Source organism: Kryptolebias marmoratus, linkage group LG18, assembly GCF_001649575.2.
Source record: "Kryptolebias marmoratus isolate JLee-2015 linkage group LG18, ASM164957v2, whole genome shotgun sequence".
NCBI classification, from domain to species: domain Eukaryota; kingdom Metazoa; phylum Chordata; class Actinopteri; order Cyprinodontiformes; family Rivulidae; genus Kryptolebias; species Kryptolebias marmoratus.
Window position 1 is genome coordinate 9,638,715 of NC_051447.1, and position 25,860 is coordinate 9,664,574.

Sequence of the window (25,860 nt, forward strand, 5' to 3'; positions counted from 1 at the left end):
TTACCCCTGCAACCTGGTCTGATAAGGAGCAGATTGACGGGAATACTATGATATGTACATTGTTATGACCTGTCACGGCTTGTAGTACTGTGACACACATACTTTAACGTTTAGTATTGCCTCCCATGACACCCTACATAAATCTTGTACTTGAGTAGGACCTTAATAAAGATCTACAGGATGCAAAGAATTGAGACATGCTAATATGATTTTATTAGGAGTGACTTTATATGGCTAAAAAAACTTAAGATTAAATAAAGTCAGAATAAAATCATAGCTAGAATTTAAAACATCCATGTTTGCTCATTTTTATTATTCATTAAGTCTGCCCATATTATTTAGGACTTTAGCTGAAAATAAGCACCATTTGTTCATCCTTTCTTTTTTACAGGTGTGGCTTTGTGGAGGCAGCATAGAAGTGATACCTTGCTCCAAAGTTGCCCACATTGAACGATTCAAAAAGCCATACATCCCTGACCTGGACTCCACCGTGAGACGTAATGCGCTGCGGGTGGCGGAGGTGTGGATGGACGACTACAAATACAATGTTGAAATCGCTTGGAACCTCCCCATAGGGGTACAATCTGACATCTTATTTATATATATATATATATATATATATAGTCAACCACTGTAAGGCTTAATGATCAAAAATGTCCCCATGTGATGCGTTTCTGACAGAGTCATGGGATAGACGTTGGAGATGTGTCAGAGCGGAAGAAGCTGAGAGAGAGGCTTAAGTGTAAGCCTTTTCAGTGGTACCTGGATAATGTTTACCCTCTGCTGGAACCCCTGCCTGACTTGCTTGGGTATGGAGCTGTAAGTTCAACCTGAATTATATACGTCTGTGTCATGCTTTAAAAAGACTTTGCTTCAGTTTCACTGTTAAATTAGACCGACTTAAGAACCGTAATGGGCATTGTTATGACCTGTCAAAGTGCGTGGGGTTGGGCTTAAGTTTGTGTGTTTTACTTACTCAAAATAGCGTAAAACAGGGGGTTTGACGACCGAGCAGTTTGTCTTTGCACATCTCAGCACTGGCAAATGTCCCCCTTTCTTCTAAAAACATACATTTAAAGAACAAGAAAAACAGAACTTGTGTTGCGGCCAGCTACTTTGGGAACATTTTACTGTTAGGAGTGAAGGAAGTTATGAAAACAAACAGCTTCTGTTAAAAAAAAATCTTTAAATTGAAATGCTGACCACACAGACGCCCAGGTTCATTTGTGTGTTTCTGCTTCTCTTGTCAGCTGATTAATGACCTGCAGCCAGATCTGTGTGTGGATACAGGCCCAATGCCTGTAGCCACGCCCATCTTATACAGGTGTCACTCCTTCGTCAGTCAGGTATGCTCCCAGATCCCCAGACTCGATTTCTGGTTGGTTCTTTATGTCTTTGAGTCATCTATTATTCTGCGTTGCAGCACTGTTACTATCTCACTGATGGGAACCTTTACGTCGGTGGGATCCAGTCCTACAAATACAGCAGCAACAACTGCCTGGTGGACCCCGGCTCGGGCGTCTTCCCGGGACTTTATGAGTGCAAAATGGCCCAGCAGAAGAAATCTCACATGCTGTGGGATTTCAAACAGGTAGGAACGTTTTCTTGGTTTGGAAATCTAAACATGAACCAGAGCAAGTCCTGTTTGTGTAAGGCTAAAACCAAGTTTCATTCTCAGGGAGGATCTATCCAGAACAGAGGGACGAGGAGATGTTTAGAAATTACTATGAGTTCAGACGGTTATTTCAAACTGGTCGTTCAGCAGTGCAGCGGTCAGAGGTGGAAGATGGAACATGTCATCTCTGCACATTAAATGGACAGGTGAGGTGTCTTTACCCTCTAAAATACTTCTAGGAAAGTCAGAAAAAGAAAAAAATCCAATGTAGTAATATTAATTTTAATAATTGCACAAATATTCAAGTCACACAGGATTTGTTGTGATACAGCTGTTATGAATTATCAGCGATAAAGGCATCCCATTGGTCCTGAAACATGACTAGGCCGATGTCCTTTAGATGAGCTGGCAGCGAACTGTACCTGTAGGCAGAAGAAAAGTATGTTTTAATTGCTTTGGGTCTTGTTTTGCAGGATAAATACCACCTTAAAGAAACACGAGGCTTATTGGAGCCACTTGTGTTAAACAGTTTGTTTTTCCATGAGAAGCTGACCAAATTTTGTGGCCTTCAGAAAGCCACACACCTGTCTAATGGTCCCATTGCTGCCCTGTTGTCCAAGGAATTGTCTGTAGAATTCGGGGTTGTACCAACACCTACGTCAACCAAAAATGCAAGAAGTTTAAGACCTTTTGCATTTACAAATGGCGTAGGCCTTGGTACAACCTTGTCCTCTACAGACAATTCTGTGGACACCATGGTTTGGTTTGCACAATGGGACCTTACATAGAGAGCTGTGTGCCTTTTCAATCTACAAAAAGCCCAGTGTTATATTGTAATCTTCCTACCAACTGCCTGTGATTGCTAGCAAAATATCTCTGGACAAATTTGAAGTAAACCTGATTGAAGACAGCTGCAACTCTGTCAGACATTAAACTAAACCCTGGTGTGGTAGGAGCTAACAGATTGTGTAAGACTTTTCAACAAATTGGTGTTTTATGCAGTTAGGGTCTAGAGGAAATAACTGCAACAAGGGGTGGCCTTTTTGTTCTCCTAGAAGTTAAGCATATCGCCTGCTGATTTTCTAGAAAATCCATCTACAGGCACTTGGCTAACTCCAATAAAGATCTTGCAGAATCTGTTAGCACAAAGTCACTAGTGGCATCACACCAAATATTAGCTATCTAAGAGTTTCATTAAAATCCATCCAGTGGTATTAAGCTAACACGAGACAGGCAAAAACATTTTCTGCCTTTCAACTGCAGTCAAGTAAACCCTATGATGTGTCTCAAGAGATTCAGTACTTAATAAAGAATTGTAACATTAAGTTGAGGGGTTGCCTGATTTGTTCTTAGAAGGTGAAGCACTAAGGAGTTATTCTTGGCTGCATTTGTCTTCCAACACCTGGAGGACAGGAATGAGAAAGGAGCAGGTTCTGACCTGATGGAGTTGGCAGCCAGCTCTTTCAGGGTGCCCAGGTTTGCTTTCAGTCCTCCGATTCCAACGAAAGCTTCATAGAAGTCGTAGGAGAGGCCCGACGTGCCGAACAAAGACGGGTCGTCGGAGCTGATCACCATGGGGTGGCCCTCGGACATCAGCACGGCCGCTGGGTGGTTCCTCAGATCTGAGATCAGCTTCAGCACCTGCAGGTCAAACAAACTTTAAATATGAGACACGTTTGATCATCTGTGCCAGCGGTGAAATACCTGGTTTGAGATGGGACAAAGCTCTACAGCTATGTTTCCTTTCCTGGAAAGCTCTTTGGCCAGTGGATGGTGTGCCAAGGCGAAGGCGTGGCCGAGGCGAGAGGCGTTGAACAGAAGAGCATCGAGAACGTTTTGGTCCACATCAGTGCCTTCGTCATCTACACACAAACAAAATCCAAAGTGTGTTTTTTTTTTTTACCTTAAACTTTAGTGTGTGTCTGAAGGTGTAATCCACCCACCTGTCTCCCCGGCATGAAAGAAGTACGGCAGCTCGGCTCCCAGTTCAGCCGGCAGAGAGAGTGCCTCTCTGAAGTACCACAGACTCCGCCCACTGTCCTCCCTGCCAACCTGGAAACCACCCGACACGCTATAAATGTTGGGGAGGGGTTCAGACAATTCAGGCTTCTGCAAATATGCACTATACTGCCAAAAGTATTCGATCCCTTCCACGGCCACAGGTGTATAAAATCAACCACCTAGGCATGCAGACTGCTTCTACAAACATCTGTGAAAGAATGGGTCGCTCTCAGGAGCTCCGTGAATTCCAGCGTGGTACCGTGATAGGATGCCACCTGTCCAGTTGTGACATTTCCTCACTACTAAATATTCCAGTCAGCTGTTAGTGGTGTTATTACAAAGTGGAAGCGATTGGGAACAACAGCAACTCAGCCATGAAGTGGTAGGACATGTAAAATCCCAGAGCAGGCTCAGCAGAAGCTGAGGCTCATATTGCATAGAGGTCACCAACGTTCTGCAGAGTCAGTAACTACAGACCTCCAAACTTCATGTGGCCTTCAGATCAGCTCAGGAACACAGAGAGCTTCATGGAATGGGTTTCCATGGCCGAGCAGCTGCATCCAACCCTTACATCAACAAGTGCGAAGCATCTGATGCAGTGGAGTAAAACATGCCACCGCTGGACTCTAGAGCAGTGGAGACGTGTCCTCTGGAGGGATGGGTCACACTTCTCTGTCTGGCAATCCGATGGATGAGTTTGGTGGTTGCCAAGAGAACGATTTTTGTCTGACTAAATTGTGCCAAGGGTAAAGTTTGGCAGAGGGAAGATCATGGTGTGGGGTTGTTTTTCAGGAGTTGAGCTCGGCTGCTTAGTTCCAGTGAGAGGAACTCTTAATGCTTCAACATTACAAGACATTATTGACAATTTCAATGTTTCCAAATTTGCAGGAACAGTTTGGAAATGGCCTCTTCTTGTTCCAACATGGCTGCTCACCAGCGCACAAAGCAAGGTCCATAAAGACATGGATGAGCGAGTTTGGTGTGGAAGAACTTGACTGGCCTGCAGAGAGTCCTGACCTCACAAATGTACCTCTGCAAATATAGTCAAAAATTCCCTTAAACACTCCTAAACCTTGAGGAAAGCCTTCCTAGAAGAGCTGAAGCTGTTATAGCTGCAAAGGGTGGGCCAACACCATATTAAACCCTATGGATTAAGAATGGGGATGTTACTCAACTTTGTGTGTGTGAAGGGAGATGAGTGAATACTTTTGGCAGCATAGTGTAAATAAATCACTTCTTACCATATCAAATCCAGCAACCACGTCTGGGAAGTCCTTTTTCAGCTGTATGGCCTCTTTTACAGCTGCTCTGACCTCAGATACACTCAGAGCCCTGAAGAAAACACAAATGAGCAAATACTGTCTAATCCTAAGCAAAAAAAAAAAAGTATATTCTAAGAGGCTAATAGCAACAGATCTTTTCCCTAAAACCAGACAGTAACTCAGAGTTGATGTTGACATTAAAACTCTGAGCTGATGGTGCTTCATAGTCAGGTGATCACCACATTTATTACAAATTCCTCTGAGGCTCATATGATCATCAGGACTTCATTTATTACTCCCCCCGCCTTTTTGGTCAAAACCACATTTGTGGGAATGATCAGTTAGAGGAAATGTGGATAATTAAAGTCATCCGGCTGTATTATCCAAGGAACATCGGAATTTCCCAGCCCAGACAATAAATAGTAACCAAGTGACTAAGAAGTCTGTTAAACTGTTCACCGAGAATCTCAAAGCCTCTCCAAAGCAGCAGAAAAGATGTGTTTAACTAACTTTAGAGCTGTTTTCATTATTTGGCTTTAACATTTTGTAAGCAGCTACGTATTACATTTTTACCTGTGGACGGAAATTATGATCCGCGCCCCAAAGAAGTCTGGATGATCCTTTATGAACTCCTTCGTAACTTCCTGGAACAAGTTCAGAGTCCAGGTTTTGTCGTGAATGGTCCCATCGAGCTCATAGGTCTGCAAACGGAGACGAGGAAGGACGTGTGTATAAAAACTGATGCTTTCTTTCTTTCTTTGAGGCGTTTCCAAAGAATCTTGCACTTTAAAAGGATCAGGTTTGAACAACAGAGCAGACACAGACCCTTGACAGACCACTCCTCAGCTCCAGGTACATGATGTTGTCTTTGTGAAGCTCCTCCAAGCCCTGATAGTAGTAGTCCCTCAGCACAGGGGCGTGGGTGACCAGCCCGGCAGCGGCGATGAAGGCCTTCTCAAACTTCTCCCACACAACATCCTGGTTTGGATATTCCCCGTCTGGATCCTCGGTGAACAGCGTCAGGTGCTGGATTAAACTGAAAACCACCCAAAGACGATCACTTCGAGGTAAATTCTATCCTATTTTGCGTTAAAAGTCACAGTTTCACGTTGGACCGACCTGTTATCGAACTCCGCCGCATCGCCGATCCTGGCCCTCAGCGTCTCCAGCAGCTGCCAGTGGAAGCAGTCCCACCGTGGGAAGGGCCGGCGAGCCGAGAACAGGAAGCGGACCGAGTTGTCCCACGTGAAGCAGACGTAGCAGCGAGGCCTATAGGTGACGTTTCTCACCAGCCATTCGGCGCCGACCAGAGACGAGCTGTGGATGTGGAGGGCTGCGCCTGTTCCAAGCCAGCGGGATAAAAACCTGAGGCTCAGACCGAGGCACCGAACAAAGACACTCACAGGAAAGCTGGGATTTAAAGGTGCAGAAAGCTTATTTTCATCAATAGACTATTATATAAAACTGCAACAATTATTAAAACTGGTGAATAAAACCTGATAAAGCTTTTTACAGTTGTCTGTATAAAAGTTTAATTAATAAACCACAAATTAAAGTTTCTGTTTCTCTGCAAACTGAATTTATATTATTGTTCATTTATTCATTCTAGTTTCACGTGGTAGTTACTTTGTAGCGTTTGCTTGCCTGTTCTTGTCTTTCTGTGCTCCATCTTTGGAGCAGATTAATAATTTGACCTAAACCACACCCTCGTTTACTGCCGGACTGTTTCATCTTTGTAATTTTAGCCTAGTTTTTCTCTTAAAATTGGTATTTTCACAGAAAAATACTATACTATGAATAAATTTACACATAAAAAAAACAGCATTTCTTCATAAAGGATAACTAATTTTTAGCTTTTTGTGTTTTCTCCTTGTTTTGCCTCTGTAGCTCATTCATTAATTATCTTTTGTATCTGTAGTTTTATGCAACAATAACTAATCACTTCTTTTAGCAGTTATTTCATGCCATTAATGTGAATCGTTTAGATGGTTTTTCTAATTATTCTGCCTCGTGTCATTTTGTTCCAGTTGTTTATGTGTTTATTAATAAATAGACTGTGTACAGGTTTAGATAAATTAATAAAAGGTCGTGAGTCTAAGGGCACCTTTAGGCATCTTCTGCAGCAGTTTGAAGATGGAGCTCCTCTCGATGAGGGGCTTCGCCTTGAAGAAGTGAACGGCGGGAGGAAAGCGTGCCGCCGACATCTCCTGCTCCTTCAGCCGACGGAGGGAAGCGTCCAGCCTCCGCTCAGCGGCGGTCAGCGTCAACAGCCCCCCCGTCTGCCTGGACGCCTCCTGGCGCATCAGCAGGTCCCTGTGAGCGGGGTCGGGCATCCCGTCGGTGTCCCTCACCAACCACAGGAGGGGGGCGGAGGTGACCAGAGTCAGCCACAGCCAGACCACCATGTCCTCGGATCTGAGGGCGAGGCGACGAGCCGAAAAAGCTGTAAAGGAAAACATCACAAAAGCTTCAACAAAGTAGCTCAGAGGAAACGTGTGGCGATTTTAAAAGTGCTCAGAAATCTTAAACAAAGCAAACAATTTCAACTAAAATTAACATTTCATTGTTATACTCACAACTACGCAGCGGCTCCTGGTGTCCTGACAGCTCTGCCGTCTCTAAACTCGGAACTTGTTTTCCGCAACAAACCGAGTCGACTGAGAATGTCAGCAAATCGCTGAGAGCGACCGGATAATTGGAGCTTTTTTTTTTTTTTTTTTTGACCATGTGATAAACTAATGAACGAGGCATGAACGGGCAGGATGAGTCAAAAAGAGCACAAAGGAAAGACTAATCATTCAGACTTTTATATATTCTTACATTTACAGTGGGACACAATCACAAAGAAAAAAAACAAAACAAAAACAAGCACACAAACATAATTTAGTTTGGAAACCTCATATACATACAGTGCACCTCCTGGAATGACAAGAACAATGTACACTGGATGTAACATCAATAAATTAGTGCTGTGAGGTCACGGACCGGGCCTGTGATTGGTCGGAGCAGACACTGATTACTCACACAATGCTCCATGCAGCTTATAATGTGCTGCGGAGGTCGATGAAACCCGCAGCACAGAAGCCGTGTTTGTCGTGAAGACTGATCCAATTAGGGGACAACCTGTTAACCATGCAGCCTAATCCCTGACTGAGAGCCACCGAAGGGCAGCAGCAGCAGCGTAGAAACCAGTCCTCGCAGCTGTGCGCCAACCTCCGCGCACTTCTGGAACGTCCCTTTTTTTTTTTTTAACCGTACAGCTATACATCACACGAACAATGACGGGTCTTTTTCGGCATCGGCGATTTTGTTTCACAGACGGAGGAATGATGAGTTTCAGAAAACAACGAGAAAAAAATAAAAATGAGGAGGAGTGTTTTGTCGTGACCGCAGCGACGTGCTCTCAGTCCAAAAACTTGCGGTTTGGGTTGGCACCGAACAGAGCCACTCGGATTTCAGGCATCATCTGCAAACAGAAGGAAAAAAAAAGTTTGGGTTTTAAAAGCTAAACAAGGCATTAGAAAAAAAAACCCAAATCAGAATAATAACACTTTATAAGAAAGCTTTAGTGCTGACAGCGAAGAGTGTTTGAAATGTGACTGTTAGACGAATAAATACTGAACTAAATATATTCAGTTAAACCTTTATCTCTCTATGATGCATCAAATTACGTCCAACATTCCATCACTCATGTGATGCACAGAGTTTAAACTCGTTTCAGGACAAATGCAGCCTTAAATAAATGGTCACAGAGTTGCGACCTGTTAAGGATTTGCTCCTGCATGGAAACATGAATGTATCTGTAACCTGACACACTGTGCATGGCTTTACTTTGACAAAATTAAAGTGTTTGTAAAAATCAATTGTTCCCCCAGCTTCACAGGAGCTCCCCTTGTGACGCCTGTGGTACTGTGTGGACAGGTGGACCGCCCCCGGTCACACTCCCCACCCACCACTGGCCAGGGAGTGGCTCGCAATCCTTCAGGATTCAGTGAGACCGCAGCTGAAAGATCTGCCAATTTTCTCACAACTTTTAATCCCCGACTCGTCTCCAACAGCCTCAGCCGAGTGGAAGTTTGGCTTTAGCTCTCCTTAAAACCTGTAAAAGCGCCGACTCGATCGGCTGAGCTTTCTCTGTGAGCTGACAAACACATTACTCTTTTTAAATTCATACTCTGTATGAAAAGAGAACCATTCTTTTTACTACTGTCTGACAATAAACCTTCCTTGTTTCCTAAAACTATTTGTATTTGTAAAATCACTGAATAGTAGAAGAGAGATTTTAATTAAAGTCACAGTTTTAAACACACTAAGATTCCTCCACCTTTGAACAATCTGGGAAAGCCCTGAGCTCCATGTCATAGCTTTGGAAGCTTTAGACAAGTTAGGTGACAAAATTTGAGGCACGTTTTGAGGCACATCTCAAACACTCTGCTTCTCTGGGTGACGACGTGAGAAAATCCTCAGGAAGAGAATCGTCGCCCTCCACACCTCTGGTTCATTCTTTTGTACGTTTCCCTGACACAGGAACTTTCTTTTAGGACAGGTAGAGTCTGATTTAATGTCACACAATTGTAGTTAGTAGATTAGATCTGAAAGTAGCTTCTAATATTCTCCTCAAACCTGTTGTTTAACTGTAATAGTTTCCTCTAATTTAATGCGACTGTTAGACTTTGTGTTAATTATTCAGACAGCCGTGAAGTAAAAGTTCAAAGAGACAAAATACCTCAGACCTCCACCACTTCCTTCGCAGTGCTCGGTGGGAGGTTCATTTCATGTTTCAGCAACTAATCTCATTTTGCTTATTGCATTTAAAAGGGAATTCAATTTTAGACCAGCGATACATTGTTAACATGAAAGACGTTTGTTAATGACTTTTATTCAATCAGGACTTTATATAAAAAGGTTTCCAAATAAAGAGTGAAGGTCAGAAAAGATTGCACATCACAAATAAAATTAAATAAAATCAATATAAGAGGCGGTATGCCTTCTTTGTACTTATAACCATGCAGTACTTTGTAATATTAGCAGTGATGTAAAAAAGTTTTAATGCATTTAAATAAAAGGTAAAAATATGGTTAAAGAGAAGTAAATGTGGGGTACAAAAACAGAAAAAGCATTAAAATATTCTAAATAAGCTACAATCCTGAATATATAGGTCTACAGCTGGAGCATGGATAAAGTTTTTGTTTATTTTTTTAACAAAGAGGTCACCTGTAACGTTTACCTTTGACCTTGTGACCTTGAAATCAATAGGGATCATCCTTGTCGTACGTAGTATCCAGCTGTGCAGTTTGACATTCCTGCGTTTCACTGTTGCAGAGTTAGAGCACGGACAAAGTTTTTACAAAGGGGTCGCCTGTGACCTTTACCTTTGACCCCGTGACCTTGAAATCAATAGGGATCACCCTGGACCCATGAAGTGCCAGGCTGTGCAGTTTGACATTTCCATTTAGAGCTCAGTTAAGAACTTGTCCACAGACAGACGGACGGTATTATAAGATAAGTCCCGTCTATTGAACGTAAAATCTGTATATAAAGGTAAATAATTATTTATGTCTTTAAAGAAGCTGTTTATAGCAAAGTTCCCCAACCCCCAGGCTGCGGACCGGTACCAGTCCATTAGTCATTTGGTACCGGGCCGCATAGAAAGAATAATTAACTTACAGTATTTACGTTTTTTTTCAGTCTGAACAACATTTATTTTGAAAAAAACTGACTGGATTCTCTCCACTACGTCCGTCTATGACTCCCTCTTGATGTGTGTCAGAATGCTCATCTAGGTCACGTGATCCGTTACCGCTAAAAACAAACCCACAAGCAGCAAAATGAGTAAAAAACAAACGTCTCTGGAAGCCCTAGATGGGACCGTCTTGTTACTGAGAAACAGGCTCAGGGCTCCCGCTGACTCAGCGTTATGGTGAGTTGTATTCTTTAAGCTCTTCATATTTGTGGTGTCTCTTATTTTGAAGGGCATGTTTAAACACAGAGAACATCGGGGGGGGGGAGAGGCTGTTATTCATGTTGATAACGCAGCTAACAAAGCTGCGAGGACACGTTGGATTTACGTTTATTATGTTTTAAAAAACACCCCCGTTTTCATGCCGCTCGTATCATTTTATTTTGTTGTATTTATCCGCCCCGCCTTTAAAGGCCGGTCTGTGGAGCTGAAAAGGTTGGGGACCTCTGGTGTATGGGGCTGACTGGTTCCACAGCACAGACTACAAACTGTCTATATTTCCTACCTGCTGAGCCAGGAGGTCCAGTCGACTCTCCAGGGTGTTGGACACTTTGATTTTCCCATCGCCGTTATAGATCTCTATACCTCCAGATCTTCAGAGACAAAAGTATAAAGAAAAACAAAAAACACTAAGTAACCCCAAAGAAATGTCACATTTGCGGTTTGACTCGTTGTGAAAGCGTGACGCAGCGTACACATCTGGAGAGAGGAAGTTGTCCTGGTCGATGCGGACCTCCAGGTTCTTCTTCACGGCTGCTTTATAAACGGAGATATTCTTCTGGATGGATTGCTGCAATACGGAAGGAACAGAGTTGTTCCCGATGGCGAATTTCACCAGCTCGCCGGATAATCGATTTGGACACAAACTGGAGTTTCCTCACCTGCACCAACTGAATGTCCTGTTTGCGGCAGCGAATGATCACTTTGGTCTCCAGCAGCTGATAGAACCCCTAAGATGGAAGATATTTAAAAACAATGAAGTTATTTGGTTACTTTTGGTGTTTAGTTCAGGCAAACGTCTTGTCCTATAAAATATACAGCTAAAAATGGACCCAAAACACCCCCATATGTAAGGCCCATCAAAAAGAAGCCATTAAACTGGTTGATATATGATAACTCAGTTTATTTCAAACTATATTCGTCCATCAGGAGCTCAGTTTAAAGCTTGACAAGCTCAATAAGCACAATTTATGAGGCTGTTAAAACTAAAGACACTTGTTGAGTTATTAATGCTCTGTGTGGCTCATCCACAAGTTTAAAACGAAGATGTTTTTAAACTGATAAAGCACAAGTTAAAAAGTCTCACAGATGTGTCAGGTTTATTAAACTGCAGGTTTTATCACCATGAAGCCGTTTGTCGGTAACTTCAGTGAAGCATCCATTTAAATTAGATACACAAGCCTACGTACAACACAATGTTTCTGTTTTCGGGCTTATCAGTTTTTAAAATCAACAGAGAATGATGTTTTTAACTATTTTCCCTAAGTGGTAAACCTCTCAGGTTAGTGATGTGACTGCAGGAAGTGGAGGTCAGGTGGGTGGGGAGCGTAAACAAACCTGCAGCATCAATCCGTCCATCAGGGCTGAATACCTGGCTGGGTCTTTAGCGATGTTAGCGAGCCGCTGGCGGGCCTCGTTTAGCATTTCCTGAGGGAACAAACAGAATCTTATCACTATTCAATACCTGCACCATGTACTTCTACTGAGCGTCATCTTCGCGTGGCTTACAGAGATCATATCGTCCCGGGCCTTCAGGACCTTCAGCCGGGCTTGGTTCATCAGGTTTGACATTTGACTGTAAAGCAGATAAATAACAGACACGTCGGAGCCGCTTAGATTTCAAAGACGGACTATATTTATCCACATGCAGATCCCTGCAGACTGCCAGGAGGCAGGCGACAGGAAAAGGTTACGGCGGGGCGGAGCGGTTAAATAAAATTACAGAAACGCGGTTCCGCGTCCAGCTGCGCCTGCGCGCTTAAAACGCGACGGGACGCGTCCTGCGGCATCTCGCCGTGACTCACATTTTCTTCTGCTGCTCGATCTGCTTCTCCTTCTTCTCGTAGTACTCCATTATCTTCAGCCTCTGGGTCTGGACCAGCCGGCCCTTCTCAATGTTGAACTCTTCCTCCGCCTGCAGGAAGAAAAACGGGCTTCAGGAACTGAATTTCTTCTTTTAGGAGAACGTTTTTTAACTGTGACGTTTCATTTAAAACTTCTGAAAAGCCTTTGCCGTCTTATCTCTAGAAATGATGCAAAACGTCAAACGAATATTAAAATAAAGATGTGTTTTTTTATCTGTATGTTGATTATTTTCACACTTTTTAATAAACATCTGTTATATCTTATAAGTATGTGAACTAATAGATTATTAGCAGCCCAGTACCTTTACAATATAACAGTAAAGTATGCAAAATAAATCCTTATTTTATAATTATTACAGTCCTATTGACAACACTGGATGGATGTTTGTACCTTTGCATCGATTTCTTCTGCCTTCTCATTGGCCTCCTGCTCGATGAAGGCCATCATGTGTTTGATCTGAAGACGGGGACGAGAAAAATACAAAAGAAACAAAACAATGACTTCCTGAAAACATCATCCCCCTCCTCCAAACAAAGCAAATACATACCTAATAATAAACAGATTTTACTGTGATGTATTCATAGTTACTTCAGGCCATCACTTCTTTAAATCAAGTAGCACCGACGTGGTTACGGGTTGTATTTTCAATATGTTTCAGTTTGTGTCTGATGCGTAACGAGAACACTGATCAGACTTTAACAACTGAAGAGAAAGAGAGGGATCACCGTTATTTGTTTGACAGCAGAAGTGCACAAAACCTGAACAAGCAGAGAGTGAGCGGTGTACATCTTAGCATCCTGCTGGTGACTCTTCTCTTCGTCTCCATCACATTAGGAAGGAATGTTTTTCTACGTTTTGTGTAACACCGATACAAACCAGATGAGCACCAGCCTCAAATATTGATTGTTCCAATTTCTTTCTGTCCACAAAATTCAATTAAATTTGTTTAAAAAACAGAAACGATTCATTTAATGTTTAATATAAAGGTCCTCTGTAATAATACGGTGTTGTGCAAGACTTTTTAACCACCCTTAATTTAGAAATACTTGGCTTCCAGAGAGCCAGGCTTTCTTGAAATCTTTCAGTAATCTTCATGATGAATAGTTAGCCAGGTTTTCTGAAGCCCTTTCAAAGATTTTCCACTCATTTTCTGTCCAGTTCTTGTACCCGATCACGACAGCGAACTGAGTGGGCTTTAGAATGAGGAAATGGGACAAGTGGAGGACAAAAGAAGAAGTACCAGGCCCGAAAGAAGAAGAAGAAAAAAATCTATCTACAGCAGACAAACAGCACCTTTAAGTTTTTTTTTTTTTTTCAAACACCTGACACATTCCTAAATTCCTTTAGGAATAATCCTAAAGGAATTTGGGACTCACCTTGGTGTAAAATTTGATTTTCTGTCTTTCAAACCGGGCCATCTTTGATATGTTTCATATATTTGACTAAAGAAATGAGAACAAATTGTGTCTTTCTGACAGCTAAGTGTCTAAACACAAAATTTAAAATTGGTTCTTCATTAATTAGTCTATTTTGTGTCACCACAATGATTGATTGACAACATTTTGATGTCTGAATAATTCATTGATCTTCTCTGAAAATGATGAAACACTGGACATCAAATGAGTGAAAGTCATAATGACAATAAATAAATTTCATAAATAAAAAATAAAAAATCTAGGACTGACCCTGATTTGTGGCTGAAAATATGGCTCTTTGGGAGCTAAACGTAAAGAAAAAAAGTGCAGTATTCTGCATAGTTTAGCCTAAAATACAATTTTGTTTCTTCTAAAATCCATATCTGCTTGTTGTTTCTCCTATCTGCAAATGCAGAAATGGATGCAATTAAATTTTATAAATATATATTAACATATAGAAACTTCATGATCTTCATGATAATTTGCCTGTTCAGCATAAGTTACTTATAACAGCTTCTATTGAGCAGGCAGCTGTTAGAAGCCTGAAATGTACAAAATTTAAGATGCTTTCTGAAAAACAAACAAACAAAAAAATACATTTTTCGAAGCATAAACAGCCATTCCTCAGACACCAGAGTAATGAGCACATACATCCCTCTTTTAAACACTGGTTCATCATCATTGTTTGGTCTTTTAAAGATTTGTTTCCATTAAATGTTTGTCCAGCTCATTCTTAGTTCCTCCTCAGGCTGCAGCATGTGTTCATCATGTGATCATTTTGAAATATGACCCTGTGTGTGTCAGCCAAAAGTCCACTATTACACCGGCAAAAAGGCCAGACTTTACAACTGCAGCTGTCATTTCTGAGCCCAAACCCACCTTTAAAACACAACTATTACCCTGCAGGGAGCGTTTTCACACCAAAACTCAGCGCTAGCATAACTGAAGCTAATTCAATGTCATCCTCTATGCGACACATTACAGCAAGTAGGAACCTTTTTATACACAGATACAACATTTTAACCGGCGGCGTAAAGCGTCCTCCTGCAGTTTTCCGGTTTAATATAATAATAAAAATTAATAATACAGCTTCTTACCTGCTTCTGAACGTCGGCATCGCTGAGCGCCATGGTCACGGCTGTCAAAGATCCACCGGGGCCTGCAGGACACGAAAAAAACCCAAAAACAAACACGAATAAAAAACTGCAACGACTGAATAAAACCGTCGCTAATAAAAATATCATTTTAGTCACACGTCAAGAGGTTTAAATAAATGTAAACGTACCCAAATATGACGGAGGAGGTGGTTTGAATCAATCGCAGCAGTCGTGACTCTAAAGATGTCCGCGGCAGATCAGCTGACTCCAGAGTCACGTGATGTTTACTCGCTCTTCCGGGTATCCAGCTGTGAGGCTCGTTGCCGCCACCTGCTGGACAGAATAGGTAAAAACAGATAAACAGAGGAGAAAATCTGAAAAAATACTAACTCTGGTTTCTTTTCCTGTCTTCCTTCAATTTCTAACAGGACAAATATTGTATTTTTTTTTAGAGCATTTCATAATTATTTATTTATAATAATATCAAGTTTTTTTCTATATACAAACCCTGGGCCTAATAAGACTTCACTACAGACAAAAACAACCACTAAACATTTACCCAAGTTAAAAAATACACATTTAAATATGCAATATTTGATATATACATACACTCACATACGTACATGTCTGCATTCACACACACATACATATATTTGTTTCCCAGTTGAACTGTACATGACATTTTATTTTGTAGTTATTCAGAATTTTTCTGTATTTTTATTTTTTTTTACAATTTTTTCAAGTCTAACAGGAGTGTGTAGACCTTTTATATCCACCATGTGTTATCTAATCTTACTGCCTTCCTCTGCTAAAAATATCCCTCCAGGTTATTATTAACAGCGCTTGTTTGCAGCACTTTCTTATTTCTCACCTCAGTAAAAACAGCTTTTATATTTTGTTTGTTAAAAAAACTCACTCACCAAACGAAGCAGAGTCCTGGCTTTAAGTTGTTCATTGTTCATCATTTATTTATTGGTTTAAATTTTATTCTGAACCCCGTTCTCGTATGAAATTGTTTGCTTTAACAATCTCTCCCCGCCATTGCGTTTCATTTTTCCAACCACGCTTCCCAAATTAGTCCGCCAAAGTCACGTGACGCTTACTTCCGGTGGGTAAGTCAATCAAAAACGAGGAAATAGGTGCTTTCATAAAAGCAGTTGACAGTAGTGAGTGTTGTGTCTTATAGGTAAATTAGGTGAGAATAAAGTAGCAGATTTTTCTTTGACTTCATAACTTTCACTTGCTTAGATTTTTTAAATATTCTAAAAAATTATTGCATGTTATATTTTTAATATTGTTTCTCAAATTGCTTCATGTGTGATGAGATCTCATGGAATGTGAAAGCGCTCAGAGAGTGTGTTGAGGATGACTCTCAGCTACTACCACACAAAGTTCAGCACAATATCTGTAAAACTGACTGAGTTAGAGCCATTTTGTGTTGGCTAAGGTCGATTAGCTGTGGCGTCCGTCTTCAATTGGGTTTAAGAGTTTTAGACGCCGGCAACGATCACTTTCTGAGAGTTTCATTAAAATTCGTCATGTGGTTCATGAGATATTTTGGTAACACAATTCTAAAAGTTATTGTCAAAGTTTTAGGCAAAAATATTGTAGTGCTCTAAGTATGTGCTGGGGATAATATTCAACCACTACCACACCAAATTTTAGCTCAATATTTGTAAATGTGACTGATTTAAAGCCATTTTTGGGATTCCTAGGGTAAACTGGCTGTGGCAGCCATCTTGAATTTGGTTGGCTCCAAAAGTTAATCAGTCGAAGATGGAAATGTAATGATTACTTCCAGAGAGTTTTAATAAAATCCATCCAGTGGTTCATGAGATATTTTGCTAACAGACAGACACAGTTGACTCTAATAAGTAACTGCACAGTTTGATAAACCGATCTTGCTCGATCAGTCAGTGCTCAGAGTATGTGTTGGGGATGAGTCTCAGCTACTACCACACCAGATTTGAACTGAGTATCTAAAAAAATTGGCTGAGTTGTAACAATTTTTGTATTTCCTAATACCAGTTAGCTGTGGCGGCCATCTTAAATGGGGTTGGCTACGAAAGTTAATCAGTTGTAGATGTATATCCAGAGATCACTTCCTGAGAGTTTCATTAAAATCCATCCAGTGGTTCGTGAGATATTTTGCTAACAGACAGACAGGAACATCCCCGCCTGCCTTTGGTGGCGGGTGTTAAAAACAAACATCTTGGGCTCGTCTTATTAAACCTTCTCCGTCCTTCTGCGGCGCATGTTGCCAGCAGGTGGAACTAGAAGCTGGAGAGTTCAGTTTTAGAAACAGCTCTTCTCTCCCTGTCTGACATGCTTTTTTTTTTTTTTTTTTCCACTCAGTGTCCCCCGGCGCCTGCTGCGCTTTCTAACCTGCTGTTTGGAGGGTCAAGCTCAAGGCGAGCCCGCTCACCCCCTCCTCGCCCCCTCGCCCCCTGTGAGCCGGTGATCTCGCGTATCGATCATCACGAACAAACGGCCCAAAGTCTGACCACAGAGTGGCTGTTCGCTCTCCTGCCAGCTCTTATGTCATGGATTTGTGAGGTGGTGGTGGTGGTGGCGAGGAGGGAGGGCGACTCCTGCTCCTGCTTGTCCACCTCGTTATTCCGCCGCCAGCACCATCACGCATGTCTGCCTCTCTGCTGATCTGTAGCTTTGCCTCTGAAAGTTGGTCTGCTCCTCTTCCAGCAGCGTCACCCTCAGAGGACAGAGGTATGCTGGGATTTCTTTTCTCCTTCTCTTCTTTCCGCTCATGTAGCTGAGTAACTCAAACCCGTAACGCCGAATCACCCTGCTGTTCGGCATTTTTAAAATAATAAAAGAAAATCAAATAGGTGCTGTTTTGGTTTAATGACAAGCAAAATGTGAAGCAACAGGAAATGTTTGTTTTTTTTTCTTTCCTTATCTTATCAACACAATCTCCCAGTTTGACTTTGAACGCTGACCTTCTTTAAACGGTGGTGGCTAAATATCCCCACTTTAGCCCAGAGACTGGATCCCTAAACCTCAGAGCTTGTTGCTGTTGGGACAGGATCAGCAGGGAGCTAATTGCTCAAGTAGGTCAGGCCTGAGGGGTTTACCGTGTTTAAATCAGGCCTGCTGCTGGGACTCCGCACAGATCTGCAGGCCACAAACCCTGTCAGGTGAGGGAATTTTATCAGAAACTTTCAGAAGGTAATACTGACACTTCTGGAGTCAAGCCAATTCAAGATGGCCACCACGGCTAATCCACTAACACTAAAATGGCTATAACTCTTTAAATCCTTCTAAACATTGAGCTACAATTTGAAGTAGCTGAGAGTTTTTCTGAGCGTGATATCTCATTCAGAAACCTTCATTGCACAAATATTAAAACTGCTGCATAACGGGCCAGAACAAGAGGCTTGGAAAAGCTTTGTGTAAATAAGTAAACAAGTTTAAAAAAAAATTGTACAAAAATAACAAAGAAACAGCAGCAGGCTGCCGTAAATTAGGTTGCAGTGACTTTAAATTATTCACCAGCCAGTTAATATTTATTTGCCAGACTTAATCAAACCTGTTATTTGAAGCTGCTAAATCACAGAGAAAAGAAAGAAAAAAGTGAACTCACTAAAACATTTAATAACAAAGCGCAAAAACAAATTAAATCGTCTAATTTGACAGGAATCATTAAAATTTCGACATTAATTACAGTCACTGCAGATGCTTTTCTCCCCCGTTTGATCAGAATTTCTGGTCCCTCTCAAGGTGATGCAGTTTTTAGCTCTTCCTGTTGAAAAAAAACTTTGCAAAGTATGAAAGAAAAGGTAAACGAAAAGCATAAAACATTTAGACACAAAGAAAACGAAAGGAGCAGTCCTTAAATAAAGGCATATCGCATGGTGTCGCTTAAAATATGATCTGTTAGCACTTCCACATGTGTTAGAGAGGACTCTCAGCTACTACAACACATTTTAGCTCCATACTTGTAAAATCCAATGGCTTTTAGCCATTTTGTGTCGATTAACTGTGGCAACCATCTTGACTCTAAGAAGTAACGAGTTTCCAGAGATTATTTTTTTAAATCTCATTAAAACCCAGGCAGTGATTTATGAGTTATTTTGCTAACATCAATAGAGCAATTACACAACTGTCCACCTTTCAAGGCAACAGCTGACATTAAGTTATTTTCTTGTTTTTACATTAAGTTATTTTCTTGTTTTTACATTAAGTTATTTTCTTGTTTTTATTAAGCACCTAGCTTCAAGAGCAGATACATTTTCCCAGATAATAAGGGTCAAATTTAATTTTAAAGCTGCACCGGAGTTTCCCTATTCCTAATGAATCCCTAATGAATGCATTTTAAACTCCACAGCCACCATTAATTACATATTTTTTCCAACATCTTTAAGGTTCAGTATAGTTTCACCATTTCTTCAAGCCAAGAGGAGTCTGTCGCAGGGTTTATTGTCTGTAAGAGACCAACTCTAAAGCCAGGAAGAACTCCGATGAGCCAAATGTTGTGAGCATGACAGCGTTAGAGAGTGAAGCGCGAGCGTTACAAATATGTATTCTGGGACTGGCACCAGGGGGGAAGGGTTACTGTAGTCAAAGCACAAGAGTGTCGACGTGTGACCAGAAGGTGTGTCCGGGAAGGATTCCTGAAAACCGCCACGTTCGCCGCGACACCCATGATTTCAGGAGTTCTTCATAAGATGAAACGTTTATGTCTTTTGCAGAATGAAAGGTGGGAAGACGAACATCATTGTGATGTGTTATTTCCACGTTGTGACCCGACCCTTTCAGGCCATTCGGAGCCCACAAGCTTCCATTCTTGGTCGACAGATGGAAATATAGACACCTAAACATAGTAAGATATGCAAGAGGAGGCTATAGATAGTCGCAGCCGCTGCAGCACTCAGGAGCCAGTGAGCAACTTTTTCCAATGGGGGAGACGCCGGTGTCATTGACAACACAAACAAATCGGGCAAAACGGACGCGCAGGGAGTCGTGTTGCACATTATCGATAACTTTAACTTGGTCTTTTTTTATTATTTTAATTATCTGCACATACGTGGCAGAACAAAACACTGAGCAAGAGAGGCTCAAAACTAAACTACATAATAAATTTATTGAATTTTCCAAATATTTCCTACATAAAAGATGCCGTCTTCACAACCGGCAGGGACTTTTGTTGGTTTTTTCGAAGGACAGGTCTTCTGTATTTGGTAGAAGAACGGTTGTAAGAAATTTGACACAAATGTAAGCTGTAAATCCATGAATTGGGTTGTAAGATATGAGTCTGATGGGTCTAACAACGAGACAGTTTTGGTGTAGATTCTCAGTTACAAACTTAAACTCAATCGAAAGCATCTGGACTTCCTTCCTTTGATTCTTGGTTTTATCGGTTCAAATCTGAAAGGTGCCGAATCTGAAGCTCTTCAGCTGTTGCTGGGTTATTCATCTGGATGCTCCTGATGTTCTCTTATCCTATAGCAGCTTAAAAACCAAGAAAACTCCTTGGATGAAAAGCAAAACATCTGAAAGAAAAAAAAAAGTCCAGTTTTCTTTGATTCAGTTCGTTAGGATCAGATAATTGTGTTTTTTGTCTGAAGAAAAAGAGCTGGAACGCCATATTAACTGAGATTTTAATGATCCATTTGAGTTATTTGGTTAGAGTGGAGTCATTAAATGATTTTTAAATACAAGACTTGGTTGCACAATCTGAGTTTTCTCTAATCCACTTAGCGTCGAAATAATATGTACTCACTCAGTATTTGGTTAAATAAAAGCCTAGTCGACAAACTTTCAGTAAATTTGAGGTCGGGGCCCCTCTGGGAGCATAATATTAGCTGTTTTACCCAATCAGAAACCAGTTCTGATGTGTGTTGGGATCGTTGTTCTGTTGGAACACCAAGTTGGGTCCAAGTTTCAGTTGTCGAGGTAAAGTTGAAGAATTTGGAGGCAAACTTTTTGACTTTGTGGAATGCACCCATACCACAGTACAATGCTATCACCACCACAGACAGTCCGCACAGTGTTCTTAGGTTTGAAACACTCACCTTATTCCTCCAAATTGTTTTCTTGTCATTGTGGCTACATGGTAATGTTGTATAATCAATTTGGAACCAAGAAGGGTTCAAATAAATCAAAAACCCATGCCCATGAACTGCAAACCCTCAGGGACTTCCCAGCTCTTTGGGACTTTACACTGAGTTTGTCCCTTCTCTGATCCTCTGCAGCAGACAGTCTTCATTCTGGAGGGAAAGGCCCCAGTCGAGTCCCGCCGGGGGAATGGAGGAGGCAGCCCCGCTTCCCTGCCTCTGACCCAGGAACAGAGCTCTGGACCCTGGCAGAGTGAGAGTCTGTTGGCCGAGTCCTGGTCCACCATGGGCGACATAGACCCGGAGGACACCAAGAGCGTTGACAGCAGTGACGGTGCGGTTCTAGCCGGAGAGGAGAATCACTCCTCCAACTCTGACATGGTCCACCTGGAGCGAGAGGAGGCGGAGATGCTCGAGGAGGCGGAGGAGAGGAGATGGAGAAAAAAGGAGGAGGAGGAGGAAGACGAGGAGCTGCAGGCGAGCGTGCTGAGCATGCTCCAGGCTCCAGAAACTGAGGAGGTCCTGGCGTCAGCGGAGGAGCCTCGTGCTGAGAGGGAGCCATCGGAGTTCAGACAAGTGGTTCCCCCCATGGCTCTGCCTCCTCTGCCTGTTGTCAAACTGGACCCCCCCTCCACAACATCCACCCCGGTCCCTTCAGCCACAACCTCTGAAGTAGAAGAGCTTTACCCCACTCAGGGCCTTCTCCCACCTTCTATCCTTGTTCCTACAGCCACAGAGCCTCCAGAACGGGGTCCGGACCAACCTGGATTCTCACACGTCCCCCTTCCGGACACTGAGGAACATTCAGTTAAAGCCAAGGAGCAGCCGAGCGCACCAAAGACCAGATCTCTGAGCTCCTCTGAGCTGCTGTTCCGAGGCGCAGCGTTAGTGGCCGTTGTCGGAGTGGTGGCTTACGGTGCCGTGGTCTACTGCAAAAAGTAGAAAACATCTATTATAATCCCACATCGCTTCTGTTTTTTAATCTGTTCCTAACAAATTATTCCACTTCCCTCTCCTAACTCTGGATACTGATGTTTTCTCTGGATTCGTTTTTGTTCTACCTCATGTCCCACCGGAGCTCATGGCCTTTTGTTTTTCTGTTCAATCCCTAAAGAAACTTCAGTTGAAATAAAAACTTGTAATGTAAAAGTTACGGCTTTGTGTGTGAATGTTACTCTCCTTATTTCAGTATCAGAGACCAATATATATATATATATATATGTAAATTAAATATTACTATGTTTTATTGCCTGCCACTGAAGACAAAAGACAATACTGTTTTTGCTTGTCTTTGTGTGTTCATTTGTTTGTAGTGTTAGTAAAATATTTTAATGAAATTCTCAGAACGTAATTACTGGATGTGCATCTACGGACATCTGCCACAGCTAAGTGACCTCAGCAAACACAATAAATGGCCATCACTCAGTGAATTTGACAGATATTGAGCTACATTTTGCGTTGTAGTAGCTGAGAGCCATCCTCAACACACACTTGCTCATCTCTCAAGATCTCACAGGATCGCATGAGCTCATGTCTGATTTATGAGGTTTGACGGAAATTGCTACTTTCAGAGTAAAAGGAGCGTTCGGCACGGAATGTGGCGGGTGACATGCAGTTCTTCAGGGAACGCTAGGCCTTTAATTTTGAATGACGACATTCAGCTGCAACATGTTTTGCCAGAACATGTGCGTGCCAATAAAAAAAAAAACTTTTTAGATCCATATTTAGTTTCCCGTTCCCTGAAAGAGTAAGAACTGTTTTGTATTTCAGGCAAAGACCTATAAAACATGTTTGAAAGCGATTGGATCGACACAAGTGTTCTTTATTGCCTGGGTTTGATTTGCAACACCTCAAATTTACATTCAGCAGCGCTGCACGCCGTAAGTTGTAAAATCTACCTCAGCAGCCTCTGGGCTTCCAGTAATCTCTTTTAGATGAGTTTTTTTTTCTGCATTGGTTGATGATGTAACACAGCCCAGTGGCTGGTTTTATTGGAAACTGTTATCCAAAACCTCAAGCTGGAAAACACTGACGCAGATAACCAAATCTGCTTCCAGCTCATGTGTGACTGAGCAGCGCATCTAATACCGGTCCAGTTTGGGAGACTGTTGAACTTTTTGTGTCGGGAATGTGAAAGATTCAGTTAAACTCAGAGAAAACAGAGTAGTAAAGATTTTTTTTTTTTTACTGTAGACAAGTTTGAAACAATGGAAAAAAAATAACACTAAGCAAGCTTCATCCAGCACTGTTTTTTTTTTTGTCTGATGTACTCATCCAGGACACAGCGATCACTCAGATAATGATTGTAAGTTTGCGGTCACAGCAGCTTTTTGGCAAATAGACCGATTATCCGCGAATGGCTTTGTCACTTCTTGATTTTCATCGAGTGCCAGTAAATAAAGAAGAACAATAGGGTTGACTGTGCTGCGGTTTGCCTGCCGCTCCCACACCGCAGCACACATGCACGCAGTTATTGAAATGAGAAAGGGGAAGGAAAGTGCTTCATTGTTTGCAGAGATACAGCTGCAGCTCAGAAATTACAAACTACCTTCACAGATAAACAAGAATATACAGCCAGCTTTGTCATTTTACTTACCAACTCCCACCCCTCTAAACACACACACACACACACACACACACACAGAAAAGGAATTTTAAAGAGTAAATAGTAATGCATTTTATAACTATTATAAAATGGGAAACTTTAAATTGGTCAAACTGGAAAAAATGAATTATGCATGAAACGAAACATCTTCATTATAATTTAACAAATCAAACCCCGCTTTAAAAAACCCGGAAAAAAATTCTGCTAACCAAATAACACAATGCAATACAAGACGAGGACGTTGTGATACATTCATGGTAAAAGAACGAGTTTTTCCTTAGGCTACATTAGTCATTTCATTGGTATACACTCACTTGCTTGTTTTCTGTACCTGCTTAATCCTCTTCAGCGTCATGGGGGGAGCAGGTACCTATCCCGGCTGTCACTGAGCGAGAGACAATGTACGCCCCGGAACAGGGCACCAGTCCAACGCAGGGCCACTCAGAGACATCTATCAGGGCTCCCATTGAACCTACAATGCATGTTTACAACCAAATGCATGCACAAGGAGAACATGTAATCTTCACACCGATTAAAATGCAAACCTGTGAGGAGACACTGATAACCACTCCACTGCTATATAATACAAAGTTAAATGGTAAAATAAGGGGTTCATTGCAAGGTTTCTGCCTATTCTTTCTGCAGCCAATCTAAGAGGCACTGATGTTGGATGAGAAGGTCCAGCTCTCAGTCTCTGTTCCAGTCTCTGGTCCATCCCAAAGGTGCTGGATGGGACTGAAGCCAGGGCCAGTCTAGTTCTTCCACACCAAACTCATCCAACCGCGACTTTATAGTCACTGTGGCGCAGTCAGGTTGGAACAGAAAAGGGCCTTCCCCCCAAAGTGTTGCTGCAAAGCTGGAAACTTAAATTACCCAAAATGTCTCGGTACGCTGAAGCTTTAGGATCGCCTATCACTCGAGATAAGAGCCGCAGCTCCAACCCTGAGTGGAACAATTAACAGCTGCGGCCAAATGCTTTTAGCCATGTAATGTATTTTAAAGAGCATGTATCAGAGTAGAATAAGACTACAGAAAAAAAACAAAACATGATAAATAAGATAGATCCCATCATCTTAGTGTAATTTCAGTTTAGATTGCTTTGTAGTGTTTCCATTTCCTCTCAACATTTAAAACACTTTCCAGCATTGAAAAAAACTGCGTTACTGTTCGCAAAAACAGCAAGTGAAACAGGGAAACTTGGTGATTTTTTTACATTTAATTTTAAGCAAAAATGCCAAGAAATGTAGACAGCTCCTACTGCCATAACCTGACATTAGAAAATATCTCTTGTAAAGACAATAAGTAGAAGTTTCATCTGCTCACCATCACTTCTCAGCGTATAAGATCCCAACCTTTGTCAGACAGACCTGACCTCAGAATGTGATCTGACATGAGACGCTCCACTAAATCTCATAATCCATTAATCAGTGTTTCAGATGTCTTTTTACTTCCTGCAAAGCTGTCTTCAACTGTGCAACCCTTGTCCCACACAGAGCACTGAAGGCATGTCTTGGTGCAGACCAGGTTTTACATTTCACGACTTCTAGAGAAGCCTTTTTGATTATGCTCTAAAATAAAACAAATGACCCGCTTCTCCTTTCTGTGTCGAGGGGGAGATGGTGTCTATCTCCAGCAGTCACTGCGAGAGGCGGGGTACACCCTGGACAGGTCACAAGTCCGTCATCACCAGGGACACATAGAGACAAAGGAGACAAACAACCATTTGTTTTTCTGCATGAATGCTGTGATTAGAGAAGTGTAACCCTACACCGGCACTTATGACGGATAGTCCTTGATGGTCCATTTTGTCTTTGGTTCAGAGGACATAGTGTTCCTTTTCTCCAAAAAAAGATCTAGAATAATAATTAATCTGCTCACATCTTTTTATTCCAGAAGAGTCCTTGTTGCCTCTGGACAAATAAGGCTTTTTTTAATGCATGTAACTCAATATTAGCATGGCTGACAA

The 25,860-nt window shown here is 41.8% G+C and overlaps 4 protein-coding genes across 9 annotated transcripts in view; 2 read left to right on the forward strand and 2 right to left on the reverse strand.

Moving 5' to 3' along the window:
- galnt8b.2 (polypeptide N-acetylgalactosaminyltransferase 8b, tandem duplicate 2) overlaps window positions 1–2,566 on the forward strand; it is a 9,955-nt gene extending 7,389 nt beyond the window's left edge. The window contains exons 8-13 of one of the 2 annotated variants that reach the window (XM_017411661.3): window positions 392–577; window positions 682–819; window positions 1,251–1,346; window positions 1,424–1,591; window positions 1,679–1,821; window positions 2,089–2,566. In XM_017411661.3, coding sequence (XP_017267150.2) covers window positions 392–577; window positions 682–819; window positions 1,251–1,346; window positions 1,424–1,591; window positions 1,679–1,813 — 723 coding nt within the window. In that variant the 3' untranslated portion in view covers window positions 1,814–1,821; window positions 2,089–2,566. Of the gene's footprint in view, window positions 1–391; window positions 578–681; window positions 820–1,250; window positions 1,347–1,423; window positions 1,592–1,678; window positions 1,932–2,088 lie in introns of those variants that run through there. The other variant, XM_025004969.2, reaches the window with a different exon arrangement.
- On the reverse strand, window positions 1,882–7,646 carry ada2b (adenosine deaminase 2b). 3 transcript variants are annotated; one of them, XM_025004970.2, is made up of 10 exons: window positions 7,455–7,646; window positions 6,983–7,321; window positions 5,998–6,217; window positions 5,704–5,914; window positions 5,452–5,579; window positions 4,858–4,948; window positions 3,559–3,667; window positions 3,320–3,477; window positions 3,054–3,256; window positions 1,882–2,037 (listed from the first exon to the last, which is right to left on the reverse strand). In XM_025004970.2, the coding sequence occupies exons 1-10, from the start codon at window positions 7,627–7,629 to the stop codon at window positions 1,950–1,952; spliced, it is 1,722 nt and encodes a 573-aa protein (XP_024860738.1). In that variant the 5' UTR covers window positions 7,630–7,646; the 3' UTR covers window positions 1,882–1,949. The 3 variants fall into 3 exon arrangements, with proteins under 3 accessions (XP_024860738.1, XP_017267151.1, XP_024860739.1); XM_017411662.3 differs by having other exon boundaries at window positions 6,983–7,544; XM_025004971.2 differs by lacking the exon at window positions 1,882–2,037 and having other exon boundaries at window positions 3,114–3,256; window positions 3,363–3,477.
- Window positions 7,647–7,669: 23 nt separating this feature from the next.
- On the reverse strand, window positions 7,670–16,224 carry atp6v1e1b (ATPase H+ transporting V1 subunit E1b). The gene is made up of 11 exons (XM_025004972.2): window positions 16,136–16,224; window positions 15,404–15,545; window positions 15,216–15,277; window positions 13,094–13,159; window positions 12,643–12,752; window positions 12,347–12,413; window positions 12,176–12,265; window positions 11,500–11,568; window positions 11,314–11,408; window positions 11,124–11,211; window positions 7,670–8,344 (listed from the first exon to the last, which is right to left on the reverse strand). The coding sequence occupies exons 3-11, from the start codon at window positions 15,246–15,248 to the stop codon at window positions 8,282–8,284; spliced, it is 681 nt and encodes a 226-aa protein (XP_024860740.1). The 5' UTR covers window positions 15,249–15,277; window positions 15,404–15,545; window positions 16,136–16,224; the 3' UTR covers window positions 7,670–8,281.
- A 1,397-nt stretch (window positions 16,225–17,621) lies between these two features.
- si:ch211-214j24.14 (uncharacterized protein LOC559160 homolog) lies at window positions 17,622–22,442 on the forward strand. Of its 3 annotated transcripts, none has more exons than XM_017411664.3 (2): window positions 17,622–17,939; window positions 21,428–22,442. In XM_017411664.3, the coding sequence occupies exon 2, from the start codon at window positions 21,575–21,577 to the stop codon at window positions 22,229–22,231; it is 657 nt and encodes a 218-aa protein (XP_017267153.1). In that variant the 5' UTR covers window positions 17,622–17,939; window positions 21,428–21,574; the 3' UTR covers window positions 22,232–22,442. The 3 variants fall into 3 exon arrangements, with proteins under 3 accessions (XP_017267153.1, XP_024860689.1, XP_037837018.1); XM_025004921.2 differs by lacking the exon at window positions 17,622–17,939 and adding an exon at window positions 18,164–18,370; XM_037981090.1 differs by lacking the exon at window positions 17,622–17,939 and adding an exon at window positions 19,802–19,932.
- Window positions 22,443–25,860: the final 3,418 nt, after the last annotated feature.

Bases quoted from the DNA above. Each gene is read 5' to 3' on its own strand.
- atp6v1e1b (XM_025004972.2), bottom strand. From the start codon at position 15,248: ATGGCGCTCAGCGATGCCGACGTTCAGAAGCAG. The intron at 13,160-15,215 runs GTAAGAAGCTGT...CCCCGTCTTCAG, and splicing joins ATGCCGACGTTCAGAAGCAG to ATCAAACACATGATGGCCTT. The intron at 11,212-11,313 runs GTACGCTGCGTC...TTGTCTCTGAAG, and splicing joins AACTTCCTCTCTCCAGATGT to ATCTGGAGGTATAGAGATCT.
- ada2b (XM_025004970.2), bottom strand. From the start codon at position 7,629: ATGCCTCGTTCATTAGTTTATCACATGGTCAAAAAAAAAAAAAAAAAA. The intron at 7,322-7,454 runs GTGAGTATAACA...TTTCCTTTACAG, and splicing joins CCAGGAGCCGCTGCGTAGTT to CTTTTTCGGCTCGTCGCCTC. The intron at 5,580-5,703 runs GTCTGTGTCTGC...CTCCGTTTGCAG, and splicing joins TGAGGAGTGGTCTGTCAAGG to ACCTATGAGCTCGATGGGAC.
- si:ch211-214j24.14 (XM_017411664.3), top strand. From the start codon at position 21,575: ATGGGCGACATAGACCCGGAGGACACCAAGAGCGTTGACAGCAGTGAC.